At 42.5% G+C, this 15,503-nt stretch overlaps 1 protein-coding gene across 3 annotated transcripts; it reads left to right on the top strand.

The window, feature by feature from the left end:
• Positions 1-2,077: 2,077 nt before the first annotated feature.
• Positions 2,078-8,922, top strand: PSMA4 (proteasome 20S subunit alpha 4). 3 transcript variants are annotated; one of them, XM_032469222.1, is made up of 10 exons: positions 2,108-2,208; positions 2,641-2,762; positions 3,614-3,639; positions 3,884-3,926; positions 4,211-4,373; positions 5,718-5,795; positions 6,107-6,195; positions 6,668-6,798; positions 7,281-7,404; positions 8,515-8,922. In XM_032469222.1, exons 3-10 carry the CDS (start codon positions 3,637-3,639, stop codon positions 8,667-8,669), a joined length of 786 nt encoding a protein of 261 aa, XP_032325113.1. In that variant the 5' UTR covers positions 2,108-2,208; positions 2,641-2,762; positions 3,614-3,636; the 3' UTR covers positions 8,670-8,922. The 3 variants fall into 3 exon arrangements, with proteins under 3 accessions (XP_032325112.1, XP_032325113.1, XP_032325114.1); XM_032469223.1 differs by having other exon boundaries at positions 2,187-2,208; positions 2,644-2,762; XM_032469221.1 differs by lacking the exon at positions 2,641-2,762 and having other exon boundaries at positions 2,078-2,208.
• The last annotated feature ends 6,581 nt before the right edge of the window (positions 8,923-15,503 follow it).

Here is a 15,503-nt window from a genome sequence, read left to right as displayed (position 1 = left end):
AATAAACATCCGTCTGATGAACTGTTAGAATGGACGCACATCTACAAGGGCCAGCCTTTGGTTCCTTCAACCAGAGAGGAGAAAACCCAGTTCTAGATTTGGGAATCAATTCCACATGTCCCGCAAAGACTATTCTTGTATGTATCTTTTTCTGTCCAGTTTTTAATCCTGTCTAGACTGCAACAGAACTTTACTTTCTGGTCCTCTTATCCTTAATCTCTCCAGCCTACATCCATCACATTAGGGACAGATAAAAACTCTAGTTACAATATATTGCTGTGTGACAATTTAACCAAAAACCCAGTGGCTTAAAAGCTCAATCATTTTTTTATCTTATGGATTCTGCATGCCATGAATTCAGACAGGCCCTGGGATACCTTGTCTCTGCTCCACAATGCTTGGGGCCTCAGCTGGGAAGACATGAATGCTGGGGGAGATATTATGGTTGGGGGAAACTGAGTGACTGGGGACTAGAATAATCTGGAGGCATCCTCACTCACAAATCTGGCAGGTCATGCTGGAACCTCATCTGGGCTGATGGTGCAACATCTCTCCACTTGGTCTCTGCTCCCTCACCATAGGGTCCCAGATTCCAAGAACCATCATCCCAAGAGAACAAGACAGATATATACCATCATTTATGACCTGTCTTTGGAAGTCATATGATGTTACTTCCATTGCAGTCACAGGCCCACCCAGATTCAGGGCAAGGGGACACAGAATCTCTAAATGCGAGCATCCATGCCACATTGTAGGAGGAACATGTGGGATAGGAGATGAGGCTTCATCATCCTGAAATATCACTTTAATCCTCTTTTCTCATTTCCTACAGAAAAAAAAAAATTCTGGCACTGAAGGCATTCTACGATTTAGCCTAAATTCCTTTCCTCCTTTACTCTGGCCAGACTGAACTACTCTGTCACCCAAACTTGTCAAACTCATTCTTATTTCTGTCCTTTTATCTCAACTGAGCCCTCTTCTTTTGACCTAAGAAATCCTCCCTCTCACTTATAATTCTTAATGCTTAATTCTGCAGAGTAAACAAAGGTGGCAGAGATCCTCAGAGATTCCATAGGCTACCTGCTACCTAAAGATGCTTCAGAGCACCACTTGTCTGGGTGTGGCCCTTGCCATTTCGCCTTGGCTCACCTCCCTGTGCGCCTGGGAAGCAGAAATGACAGGAGAGACCTCAAGACACAACTCATCCCTAGGCTACCTCCTTTTAAAAGCTGGGATCCCTCAATAATAATTTTTTGCCCGACATGAAGAGGACAAAGTCCCCGTCCTGTGGATCTCTTCTTGGCGGACACCATATGCACATCACTACACATTAACCCAGACCTAGTCAACCATCCAGCTCGAAGAAACTTAAAACATGAATAGTAGATAGTTTACATAGGGACTGAAGCCAGATGAGAAAAACTGTGGAAAGTAGAGATGGACAATGAACACGTAAACTAGTAAACATGATAATTTCTATATAGAAGATAACGTGTGTGTGTGTGTGTGTGTGTGTGTGTGTGTTTGTGTGTGTGTAGTGATGGTAGGGTATTGCTTTCACTCGGTTGGTCAGGGGAATCCTTTCTGAAAAGGTGAAAAGCAGAGGAGGAGACCAAAGTAAAAGTTCTCCCAAAGACGTAAACCCCACCATAATTTGCTTTATATGTCCAAAAATGTGTGTATCAGCAATAAAAGTGGAGGACAGATTCAGGAAGGGAGATGATACGAAGAGGCAAGTCGAAGGGTAACGTGTGACGTGCTTGGGACCATTCTGAGAACAGGGCAGGAAAAGTTAGCAACTGACAGGCGCTCCCACACCATTGGTCTCCTGGGCCTATGACTTAGCGCTGAAAAGAAAGTGAAAGTGAAAGTGAAAACAGAGCGCAAAGCGTGGGAAAGGGACATTAGCTATAATCCTACTTCCTCCTTGGCCGGGGTGTTCCTGCCCTCCTCCCCAGGCTATGATGCCCCCTCCCCGGGCTGCGGACCCCTGCCCGAGCCGTCGCACCCCAACCCCCCAGCTCCCACGAGGGCACCTGGCTCTCGCCCCGCCCCCCGGAAGGACTTCCGCGTACTCGGCGGCCCCGCCCCCGGTGGTTCTGCGCACGCGCGGGGGCCATATTAGCAGCGGAGCCTCGCGCAGCGGCGGTGGGTTCCGCGGAGAAAGGCGCTCGGTTTGGGTCCGGACTCTTTAGCGTCTTCCTTCCGGTGAGCGTTGCCCCCTGGGCACCCACGGAAGCTGGGCCGCTTCCCCGCGGGCGGGGGTCGTGAGCGTCGCGGCAGAGCGTGCCCCGGCCTGCGGCGGCCGCCGAGGAGCCGTGGGCACGATGACTCTGCACCAGCTTCTCGGTGACGGTCCTGCCCTGGGACTGGCCCCGGCCGGCCGCCGTCGGGCTTCCGTGCGCGGAGCGGTGGGGCGCGGGGCCCGGTGGGCAGGACGGGGGAGTCGGAGCCTCGGGCTCTGGGAGAGTCCGTACGTGAAAGTTAGCCTGCTGGGCCGAGGTGCGGGTGAACTCTCGTCCGGCGGTTGTCCGGCGTCAGGCGTGGGGACGCGCGGTCAGAACCGCCGGCGGGCCTCCTCTCTCTGCCCTCCCGGGTCTCTGCCCAGGGCCAGCCCTACTTTTCACCCGTCTGTTGCAGCAGTCTCGTAACTGGTTACCTTGCCCCGGTCCTCGCCATCCGGAGTGCTCCCTCTAAAATAGCCCTCAGCTCCTGTGGCTCTTTGGCCCAGCATCATTCGGTAGAGCCCCATTACTTAAGAGGTAAAATTCACGGTTTTTACCTGGGCACGCAGGCTGTTCAGGCCCTGATCCCTGCTTCTTTCCGTTCTTAATAACCGATATTCCACTGTTGGGGAAGATTGGTTCTGGAGTCCGAAATTTGGCTTTTCCACTAAATCATGCTGAGCCCCAGTATTGTCTTTTGCAGGAATAGTAATGATGCCAAAGATTACCGCCCTTCCCCTCCCCTTTATAGTTCACGATCCCATATCATTCTCTGGAGATAGCCTGAGCCTCGTAACTTGACATTCAAAGCTCTACATGATCTGAATACTTGCTTAGTTCTCTAGTTTGTTCATATTCTATTTTTTTTAAGTTTCAGCGATTCGTCTTCCCTATTCATTCACCTACCCTTTGCTCAAGCTTTCTCCTCTGCCTGGAATGCCCTTCCCTTCTCCTACCCCTATTCTTCCTGAGACCTGAAGGTTCTCAGCCTTACTTCTGCCTCTCCCATCTGTAATTTGGGCTCATTTTCTGTATTTGTTTCACCAAAAAAAGTACTTTCTTGATTTTCTCCATCCCTCTTCCCCCTCTACCTTTAATGCCTCTATTCCCACATTGCTTTCTGTTTGTCCAGTCTGTGTCTGCCTCCTTCACCTGGCTACCTGAAGGCTGTAAGCTCATCAGGAAAGGGATTGGTCTTACCCATCCTGGTGTTCCAGCATCTAGCATAGTGCCTGGTGCAGGATAAAGGTTACAGGGTAAATGTTAGCTGAACGAAGGGAGTGAACAAAACATATTTTTGGTGGGGGTGGGGGAGTAATCAGGAAATGCTTTTTAAATTGTTAAACTGTAAATTTTATTTTAATAGTGATTCTGTTTTCTTGTTACAGGAATTATATAAAGTTCAGAAAACATGGTGAGTTAATACATATGCCAGTAAGCTGTTGCCTGATAAATGGTATTGCTTGTACTCAGCTTACAGACTTGTATGAGAAAACTGAAGTGGAAGGAAAAAGAGATGGATGGTGTATTCTTCCTTATCAGTTTCCTCTGCGCTCACTTTTGTGTACCAGGATGTGCTCTTTGTGATGATTTGTGGGCTTGCAGGAGTTGGCTTACTTTGAGTGGGTAGAAATCATTTGTATGTTTTTCCTTTGCAGTCTCGAAGATATGACTCCAGGACCACTATATTTTCCCCAGAAGGTAAAACAGAAATTGTTAAATCTGTCTCAAATTAAAAAAAAAAATTATCTTTAAGTGCTTGAATTTTAGGAGGGAAAAACCTACATACTTTTTTTTTTAATACTAAGTTGTTCATCCTTTTTGTACTTTAAAGTAATTATGGTCACCAGATTGATTACGTGTATCTTAAGAGTAAAAGTGGGCCTCTTGTCTGTAGCCTGCCAGCGTTGTTGCTGACTTCTCTTGGACCAGTGGTGCAGGAGCAAGGCGGAGAAGCATGCTTTCTCACCACTTGTGTTTTGTAGGTCGCTTGTACCAAGTTGAATATGCCATGGAAGCTATTGGACATGCAGGCACCTGTTTGGGAATTTTAGCCAACGACGGCGTTTTGCTCGCAGCAGAGAGACGCAACATCCACAAGCTTCTTGATGAAGTCTTTTTTTCTGAAAAAATTTATAAACTGAATGAGTAAGTGAAATAAGTGAAATTTTAGGGAAGAGAGTTTAAATAATCTCACTTTCTCACAAAAGTGGGATCTCATGTATTTTGGGAGGGCCATTTCCCTCCCAAATGTGACATGGTAGAATTGAACAGTTTGTTGTGTTTTTACTTCTGAAAATTTTTGCTTTTAATTTATTTTAATTGAAACCTCCATGAAGCCCAGGACCATGGGTTATTCATTTTTAACTTCAGGGCCAAATACTTCGTGGAGAAACAGCATTGTGCAGTGATAAGAGTACAGGCTTGGTAGTCACACAGCTTCAGGTTAAATCTAGGGCCCGCCAGTACAAGCTGTGTGACTTCAGACCAACTATTTAACTTCCCTGGGCCTCAGAGGCTTCTAGGGTGGTTGTGGTAGTTTAATGAAATACAGTAAAATAAATGAAATAAACTAGCATAGTGTCTGGCATATAGGAGGCCCTGAAGGTATTGTTTAGAATGGTTACTCAGGAATTTTATTGAGTTATACTGAATCTTACCAAAGAACAGGTCTCCTGCAGATCTGGGAACAGTTTAGTTGAGCCCTAACAGTTTAGTACACTTAGTGAAGTTTCTGTTTATAGTTGGATGTGCAGGGCTTTGCAGCCACCAGAGGGCTGGGTTTGCCAATTGGAGACTTTCCCTTCTGTGGTGGGCAAGGTGAATGCTGGTCATAAGGCCCTTTTGATACACTCATCCAAAGAGGGGTCATCCCTTCACAGAGTCACTGTTGGGCCCTCTCAGCAGTTTGCAGGCTTGACTAGGTACAGTGCCAGAGGGTGTCTAGGCTATAGGAGAGCCAGGGTAGCCTTCAGGGAACAGGGAGCAAAGAAAGAAATTGCATCCCTCATGTGAGCCTAGCCCTGGACTTCCTAGGTAGGCTTATAAAATATCCTGCCCTTGGGTCCCCTCACCGTCACCCTTATCAAGCCAGGCTTTAGGAGGTGAGAGTACTTACTGCCCAAGAGTGTGGAGTAATCCACCTTCCTGTGTTTCTTTGTGGTTGAATCTTCTCGGGATTTACTTTAGCTTCCTAGTGTTTATTGTCTTACCCTGTTCACAGAGTGTTGATGATAAATGCATCTCTTGTAAAGAACTTAAGGGTGCATTTGTTTATGTTTCATGCTGAATGACATCAAGCTGAAAGTCTCCTGTGAAGATAAAACTTACGTAGTTTTTGTCTGAAGGGCGTAGCAGCTGTGAAGCAAATATGGTGAATTTCTAATAGAACTTGGTACTTTTAAAAACTTGTAAATACCCGGGCAAAAGTCTTCTCTGCTTACAGACCAATCTATTGTAGGCAACCTTACTGATGTCTGTCTTCTCCTTAAGGGATATGGCCTGCAGTGTGGCCGGCATAACTTCTGATGCTAACGTTCTGACTAATGAGCTGAGGCTCATTGCTCAAAGGTATGTTCATAAATAGCGTAATTGATGACACATAAATTAGTTTCGATCTTTCTAAGAACTCATTTTTGCAAAGATTAAAACCATTAAAAACCTATTAATTGAAAATTAATTTTTTTTCTTTAACCAAACTTGTAAAATATTACTTACTGTAAGGGTAAGACGTTGCCATGCCTCCCCCCCTCCCCCTTCAGATTACAAGTGACTATTATGTTGTCCCCGTGGCATTGATTTCTTTTCAGAGGGTATTTTGCTTACAGTGTAGATACAGTGTTTTAGAGAAAACTATTAATATTCCAGTTTCTTTATCCTAGGTATTTATTACAGTATCAGGAGCCCATTCCTTGTGAGCAGTTGGTCACAGCGCTGTGTGATATCAAACAAGCTTATACACAGTTTGGAGGTACTGAATCCTTTGGAAATTTTATTACAAAAAGTTGAAACATTTTATGAGTAATAACCTTTTTGAGGCAGTAAAAATGAAAATGAAAATGAAATAAGTAGACACTTTTCATCCATTCCTGCCTCATGAACTAACTGGGTTCCACTGTGTAGACTGTCAAGCGTTTTATTAATAGACTATTGAAAGACCAAAATAACATTCTCAAATCTGGAAACAAATTGATTTTTACATAATAATGAAATTCAGCACTGGTCCTCTGTGTCTTTATTCCCTTTCCTGGCTGCGTCCAGATCCTAGAAACAAAAGTGGAATTTTTGATGGAGCTTATCTGTGGTGTCCAGAACACGAAGCAGTTTATGAATACTTAACTTCACAGAAAGGGGGTTAGCCACAGTCAGTGAGCTCAAGTAACCATGGTGATAACTAAATTCAGAGTGTTGATGTGTTTGGCTTTTTTCCCCCTCTGTTAAAGGCAAACGTCCCTTTGGTGTTTCATTGCTTTACATTGGCTGGGATAAGCACTATGGCTTTCAGCTCTATCAGAGTGACCCTAGCGGAAATTACGGGGGATGGAAAGCCACGTGCATTGGAAATAACAGCGCTGTGAGTATGTTTGTGTTGCTGTAAAATCTAGCAAAAGGCTTAATAACTGCCGTAACTTTGAAGTAGCGATGAGTGTAAACAGTATTTAAGGTAGCTGCAGCAACCTTAACGTGACTAAAATGTCTGGTTTCTGTTGGTGATGAAGTCGCAGGTACAGCTAATACTGCTTGGGCTTACTGCCTCTAATTATAATGAAAGGAAATGCTTGCTGACTTTCAGTTAGAAGCTGTGAAAATAAGATGTAGTTTTTTTTTCATGTGCTAGTTCACAGACCCCCCTGAATGTTATCACGGATCCCTGGGATCCATTCATAGAGCATCAGCAGCCCCCTTCACATCCCCATCCCGTGTCTCCCCTCCCTGCCATCAAAATTGATTATATTGGTTATAATACCAACAATAATTTCTCATCAATTCATGTTTATAAAAAATGCAAAAATTGAGAGGAAATTCTCCATGTTGATTCTTCTTTATGTTTTATAGGCAGCTGTGTCAATGTTAAAACAAGACTACAAAGAAGGAGAAATGACTCTGAAGTCAGCACTTGCTTTAGCTATTAAAGTTCTAAATAAGACCATGGATGTTAGCAAACTCTCTGCTGAAAAAGGTATGTCCACTCCTCGAATCTGTTTGCTTAGTGAGGGAATTGACTGAGTGGCTACATGTTAGGCCATTAACATGTTACCATAGTTCATTGAAACAGCAGCCTTATAAGTTAGGTGGTCTCAGCGACTTGCTAAGACTTGACCAGGGTCACCATTGATAAGTTGTGGAGCCACAATCCTGCACTGCACTCCAAGCTTAAGACCTTGAGTCTGATTGTTCTCAATATTCATAGTAAAATCTGAGCCGTGCTACTTGGCGGTAATGGTCATCTACTTGACAATGATGTCTGTGCTCAGGTGTGCATACAGTAAAGAATGTGGAAGTGGTTAGACATTTATGTGTATATGTCGGTGTTCTTTAGCAGAGCTGTAACACTGGCGTGGGTTGTGGTTCCCTGTGTTCTTCTGAATCTACTGGTCTCCTTTGTTAAGCCCATGTTTGCAATTTTAAATGCTTTATTTAGCTAATGTTTATATGATCATTTATTTATAAATGTTTTTCAAAAATTGTGGTAAATTAATGTGTTGGTTTCACTTAGGATAACTTAGCTCCACATGTTCCTTAAAAAAATGCCATTTACTTGTAGATTGCCCTCTTGTCTACTTCTCTGTGATTGCAAGGAGGCACCTCTCAATTTCCCCTACTCAAAAAATTCCTTCTCCTTCTGGTATCAGTCTTCTTTTCTCATCCATAGTCATGGGAGCTGCTTCTCATGTCTTTGTTTTGAAAAGTCCTTGAAAAATATGCATTAGTACTAGTTAAAGATTCTGGCTGAGAGTTCGGAAGTCCCAACAAGGAAATTGTGGTTCCTTCTTGTCAGGACAGCTAGACTAACTGGCTGATTGCAGTTTTTCCCAGAAAGTGACAGAACAGCAGCTCAGGAGGTGAGGATGGATGAAGAGACAATGTTAAGGTAACAATGTTAATAAAAACATTGTGAGATTGAAGGACTTTTGTTCCCCTAAAAGTATCCATGAATCACACTCAGCATAAAACATGGAAGAGTGGTGAACTCTGGCTCAGATGATGTGAAGAGATTAAACTGTGGTTGCCTGTTACCTGTGTTGGCAAAGTATGCCTGCCTGTGATACAGATGTGTGTTTGCTTCCAGTGGAAATTGCCACACTAACAAGAGAGAATGGAAAGACAGTCATCAGAGTTCTCAAGCAAAAGGAAGTGGAGCAGTTGATCAAAAAACATGAGGAAGAAGAAGCTAAAGCTGAACGTGAGAAGAAGGAAAAAGAACAGAAAGAAAAGGATAAATAGAAGACAAAGTCAGGGATTTTATAACTCATTTGGGGCACCATTTCAGTGTAAAAGCTGTCCTCTTCCCCGCTGAGAAAGCTTTGACTTTTTTTTAAACTTACCTAGTGGGAAAATAGGATGGTACCAACTGACTTGGGTCCTTGTTATTTCTGTCCAGTTGAATATTGTAATGATGATTACTCTTTAGATGGACATCTTAATCACAACCTCCCTTTTTTTTTTTTTTTGGAATAAAATTTGGAAAGAATGAAAATGGTGAAGGAAAAATTTCTCTAGCAGTAATTGTTGAAGCTTACATGGTTAATAGGGCTATGGTCTTTTCATGCTCTATGTATGCTCTGGCCACCCTTGCAGTTACTGTTAAATAAGATGTTAAAATTGGCAGAAGTGTAAGCATCACAAAGAAAGATGGGAAACGTGCACTGAAGATTTCCTATTCTGTTGTTACTCTACTGTCTTGGAGAACCTGGAGCCCAATTTGAGCAAAAACAGAGCTGCCCTTCTCCGAGGCCTCAACTGACATTACCCTATCTGAGGCCTGTCCAGTGAAATAAGAATCACACCCCTCTTCTAGGTTTGCTGGCCTTTGGTACTAATGGCTGTTCATACTGGATATTGTGTGTGCGTGCACATACACCCTTGCACAAATAAGTAGTTATGATAAAACATGAAAGGTGTAATTGGAAAGGAAGCCCTGTGTACCCACTGCCCATCTTCAGAAGTGAATTAATCAGTACTTTTGAAGCCCCCTTTCAGATCTCATTTCCCTCTACTCACAAGAGAGAGATGACCACTGCCTTCGGTTCATCATTCCTCTTAGCTACGGCTTTTAGGCTCTGGTTTTCCACCTTTCTACTCCAGGTGGTCCTGGTAGGTCTGTCAGTCAGAGAACTCCACTCTTGTCCCAGAGGTGAGTACATCCCTCAATCTGGCCAGACTATCTGTGTCTTTCTCCAGGGATGGGTTTGAGAATGAACATGTGGGCTGAGCCAAGCCAGACTTGATATGTGGGTGTGAGGAAAGAAAGCTGAGCACCCTGCCGCTAGGACAGGCTGCCCACAGTCACAGCCCAAGCCACGTGGAACGCTGTGCAGCAGAAACTAAGAGCACAGAGAAGAGCAGAACCAGCAGGTGAGAATGTTCAGTTTGACTAAAGGAGCTCCACTGCTGAGCCTTGCTCAGAGTTCACTTAGGATGGAGGCCTCTCTGATAGAAGTGCTGTGGAGCAGTGCTGCTTGATTCTTGTTATTCGTGGTAGCTACCGTCACCATGAGCACTGAATTAGCAAATACTGAGCCATTGCTCCTAGCGAAATAACGGATCAGGTTTCTTTGAGCCTCCTGTCACACCACTTTCATAAATGGATCAATACATAAGCTTGTTTTAAGTGTGCTTATGTTTTAAGACATCTTACCTGGCGTACATTGGTAATAATAATGTCCTCATGACCCAGAGCACTATAACTCACCTGAATGAAGCTTATCTAATGCATGTGTTTTCTCCGTAAGGCACATCACTGCCCTTAGGAACACTGGCCAGCACGACGCCAAGGGGGCATTTTTAAAAGCAAAATCATCAACAAAAAGCACAAAAATCTGAAAAATGTAGCACAAAACAGACTGAAAGAAGAACACTTGTTTACAGTATAAGATGAAATAATGCAGAGTGTCGCCTTGACTTCAGCTGGAAACGCGCACATCAGGCAATTCAAGGATTTTTGTGGTTCTGTGCCTGTTGGCAGTGACCACAAAAGCACTGCAAGTATTGACTTGGGGTTATAAGCAAATCTGCAAATGCAGAATCTGTAAATAGTGAGAATTGACTATGTATCTTAAAATGACCACCTTTCCATCTTTATATAGGGAAGTGGCAGTAGATGGAGAATTGAACTGATAAATCCTGTTGGTTTTTTTCTTGATGGGGGGCAGGTAATTAGGTTTATTTATCCTTTTTTTTTTTTTTTATTAATGGAGGTTCTGGGGCTTGAACCCAGGACCTCATGCATGCTAAGCACGCACTCTACTGAGTTATATACCCTCCCTCCATGTTGGTTTCACCTCCAGATAATATCCAGAATCCAACCACTTAACCACTGCAGGAACACTGGTGAACAGAAACTGACACATGTTAGGCAGCAAATAAATATTGTTAATGAACAGTAGCTCTTGATAACACTGGAGTGAAATCCTAAAATACACCCCTTTTCCATCCAGGTCAGTGGAACTGGTGGGGTTTCCATACTCTGACCACCTCTTTAATGCTTCAAGTTATGACAACTTCAAGGACCGTAATGTGTAAGAGAGCCTTGCATATTTTTCCACCATATTAGGAGCAAGTCTTCAGAACTTTATCCTCATGATGAACAGATTTCGACATACCCTTTTGTTGAAATAATTTCGTTCTGTGGGGGAAAAGCAGGTGATGGGGGTGCAGCAGGGGCTACTCTATACCTGCGTCTTTCCTGCTCTAGGGCTGACTGCTAGCCTACATTCTCACCCAGCCTCTTTTTCCTCTGCTCTGTGGCGTATTTTTAGCCCTAGGTTTCAGAGCCCTCTGGTTTCTGATGATGCATCCTGAATGCACGCTTAGCAATCCTCATCTAAACAGGGGTGCTCCTCCAGCAACGACAAGTATTTCATTCTCTCCCTGGGCAAGACTCGTGGGTTCTCCCAGGGGCGTTACTGGTGCAGGTGCACCTTGATGGAAATAAATAGGAAACCAAAAAGCTAGACATTTTCAATCTTGAGTCAAACTGCAAAATCAAAATCTTGATTTCATTATGGTGAGTTACATGTGTGGAAAAAAATCATGTGTTCCTGCATATAATTTTACTGCTTGTGTTCTTAATCAGAAAATAAGCGAGACTGGAATTTCTACAGTCTAGCACTTTGAAAGCTCCATGAAAATATTTGTTTTAGCAATGCAAAAATATTCCACATTCTGAAAAAAAAATCAGAAAGTGGATTCATTTCTTTTTTTCTTTATGTTTACCATGTTCCTGGTAATTTTAGGTGATGGGGATTTGTGGATGAGTAAGACATGTCCTCAGTCCTTAATGTGCAGTCTTGCAGGAAAAGCAGGGAGGGCTGTCATCATCTACTTAATAATATGGAGGACGTGCTAGACTCCAGGTGGCTGCATCCTGAGACTAGGGAGTAAAGGCAGAGGGAACTGCTTGTGTAAAGGCCTGGCAATGGGAGAGCTTCCCATTTTTATGGGAAGTCAGTAGCTGAGCAGAGCAACAGCAGAGCTTGTCGGAGGAAGAAGAATAATGTCCAGAGATGAGGTTGGACATGTAAGCTAAGAAGAGAGGATAGCTTCACCAGTCTTGGAGTTCATGCTCTGTATGATGCAGAGGCCACTGAGATTTTTGAGTAAAGGAGAGAAACAATGACACTCTCACTCCTGGAGTCCAGAAGATGGATTAAGTGGGAAGCGATAAGGCAGGGAGACCAGCTAGGAGGCTGCTGAAATAGTCAGGCAAGGGAAGACGAGGCTCTCAGACAGCGGTACAGGGAACGGGCTGAGGGGCCCACAGACTGAGGGATGAGGGAGAGGGAGTAAAGGATGACCAAGGTCTCTAACTCAGGTAAGTAGTTACAGTCAGATTTAAAGACGGTAAGTGAACATGATGAACTACTCTTTAAATTTCCTAACATCTCTTGTTATTGTTTTGGCCTGAAATCAAGTGGACACTAATATCCCTGGAGGGGAAAGAACTTGATAAACTTGCACATCACATAGTGAGTAAAACCATTTCAAATGCTTTTTGTTTTTCCTTTTTCTTCCAGATATTGTTCATTTGTATTCTTTTGTGCACTGTCCATCTCTTTTGCTGCTCAATTTTCTATCAGAGCGTTTACCTTTTTAAAAATTCATTTATGAGCTCTGTTAAGAATAGCTCTTTGTCATGCACATTACAGTGTTTTCCCATTTTAGCATTTGCATTTTAATTTTATTTTTTTGTTTTTTTAATTTTGTTTTTTGATATGGGTATACTGAAGGCTTTTTGTGTTTATGCAGGCAAAGCTATGAATCATTTATAGTTCTTATTAGCATAATGCATATAAAGATATTCCCCATGAAAGTATATAACATTCTAGTAAATGTGTGGTTTTATTGGTTTTATCATGCATAATTTAAAATATATAACTGGTATCTAAAGGCACTGTTTAAATTAATCATGCAGTTTTAATTCCATTCATCAGACTAACTGGGAATTGTCCATTCTTTTTTTTAAGTTGAAATATCATCAGTTATTATGTGTCAATTTCTGGTGTAAAGAATGTTTCAGCCATATATATACATACATACATTGATTTTCATATTCTTTTTCATTATAGGTTGCTGCAAGATACTGAATATAGTTCCCTGTGCTATACAGTAGAAATTTGTTTTGCCCATTCTTGAATGAATTCAGAATTACATGAAATAAGATAGTTATTTGCCTTTCTTGGTTTATTTATTCATCTATTTAAAATTATTTTTTTGGTGACAGCTTTATTGAGGTATAACTTATTTATCATACAATTCACTCATTTAAGGCATACACTTAAGTGGCTTTCAGTATATTCACTGACTTGTGCAACTAACACTGCAATCAATTTCAGAGCATTTTCATCACCCTGGAAAGAAATCCTGGACCACTTTGCCGTCACCCGCAGCTCCCTCCTCAGCCCTTCGCAACCACTAATCTACTTTCTGTCTATACAGAGTCACCTATTCTGGTAATTTCATGTAAATGAAATCATACGATATGTGATCCTTTGTGAATGGCCTCTTTCACTTAGTGTAATGTTTTCAAGGTTCTTCCATGTTGTAGTGTGTACTGTAATTCAGTTCTTTGTTTACTAGATGAAAGAAAGAATAGCATGAATTCATTTCCTTTTTATTTCTGAATAATATTCCATTGTGTGGTTATACCACATTTTATCCATCAATTTTTGGACATTAGAGTTATTTCTTTTTTTTTTGGCTATTATGAATATTGCTGCTTTGAATACTCACGTATAAGTTTTTGTATGAACATGTGTCTTAATTTCTCTTGGGAATATACCCAGAAGTGAGATTGAGGGGTCCTGTCTTGGTTTATTTTAAATCCATCTTTATGCTATATGTTCATATTAGCAGTACAGATCTTGAAAGGAGCCTGCTTTCCCCTATTTTCTCCCATAAGAGCCCAATAAAAATGGAAGCTGGATTGACTCTTTGAGTAAATGTATGTATATGAATTTGTTAGTTATCGTTGAAGTAGGTCTCACAGTTGGAGAGGATTTTGGCTTCCTTTCATCCTGGCAGGAAGTATCTCTTCTCTAAGCTCCTTTATGCCTAACACTAGGAAAGGCCACGTCTTTGATTCTGTACCCTAGAGCCTTATATAATAACATTCTCTGAAAAATTCAGTCATACAGAATGAGAGAGGCCAGGGTAAATTGTCTTCTGAGCCCTAAACAATCTAATAACTTACTTCTTCCGATTACAAAGGGAGTACATGCTCACTTTGAAGAAAACACCACGGATTAAGTAAAAATCCCCCACACTATCTTGCGCAGAGTTAGCCACTGCTAACTTGTGGCACCGGCCCAGTTCAGCCCAGTTCAGATGCTGAATAAGCATACTGGTGGACTCTGGCAAATTACAGAAAAGCCATTTTAAAATAGTCTTAAAGGGGAATTTAAAGTATGTTTTTGCCTTCTCATTGCTTTTTTAGAGTATTTTGCAGCCTTAGAAAGCCCTGTTTCCCAGTACAACAGAGCAGAAGCTACCGTTTGTTGAGTACACAGTGTGTGTCAGTTACTTTCTATCTGTTAGTGTTAGTTCTCACCATAACCTTGTAAATCACTTAGTGTAATTATAGCAGTCAGTCATTGAGGACCTTCTGTGCGCCCTGTGATTTAGAGGCAACCTTTCTATTAGGTAGTTGAGAAAACCAAAGGTCAGAAAAGGTGAGTTACTTGTACCAAGTCAGACAGCTCTTGTGCCACCCTTGCAGTGCAAACCAGGACTGTCATCTCTTGCCTGGGCTTCTATGGGAGCCTCCCCGACTTGTCCCCCTCCAGCCCTTCCCCTAACTGCTAGAGTGATCTTTATAAATGAATCAGAGCACATGAGCGCATGTCTTACCCTTTTATCAGTTTCCCATTAGAGAATTTCACAAATTTATTAACGAAGCTTAAACTCCAGGGCCCTGGGAAGGACCCTAACAGTGTGGCTTATGCTCATATGTTTTTGGAGAGTTTCCAAAAATAAGATCTTTTAACTGCAGTTGATAAGCACTACTGTCTGTTTCCACACAAACCTCCCCTCCTTTTGGAAGTCATTGGAGCGGTCATGGCTGTAATGGAATGTATTTATTCGGAGTCACGTTCATGGGCAGGGAGGTTATTGTTAGTCATCCCAGTGTGGAAATGCCTTCCAGGCCCTTTCCTTCCACCCACTGTGCCAGCTTACCCAGCATCACGACAGGAAGGTGTAGGGACAGACGTTTGTCGTCACAAGAGCAGCGTCTTCTATGCCTCTCCTCGTCGGAAGTGTCTAGACAGTGGAAAGGAAACAGGCTTGAAGTGTGTGGGGTCAGAAGCTGGTCTATGGCAAACTCCTCCGGTCTTCAGATGTACAAAATTATAAGAGGAGGATGCAGCTCATGTCATCCCAAAAAAGCAGGGAGGGAAAATACTCTACAGGTGTGTCTGTTCATCGGACTATAGTTTTCTAGATACTGCGATACTTGATAACTTTTTAAAACTGTAATTTTTTGTTTTCTTAATTGTAAATAAATATCCAATTTCATACTCAATTTGGTATTCTTTTGCTTTAAGAGGACCCCCACTACCC

Source organism: Camelus ferus, chromosome 27, assembly GCF_009834535.1.
Source record: "Camelus ferus isolate YT-003-E chromosome 27, BCGSAC_Cfer_1.0, whole genome shotgun sequence".
Taxonomy (NCBI): domain Eukaryota; kingdom Metazoa; phylum Chordata; class Mammalia; order Artiodactyla; family Camelidae; genus Camelus; species Camelus ferus.
This window is presented reverse-complemented; position numbering and strand designations above follow the sequence as displayed.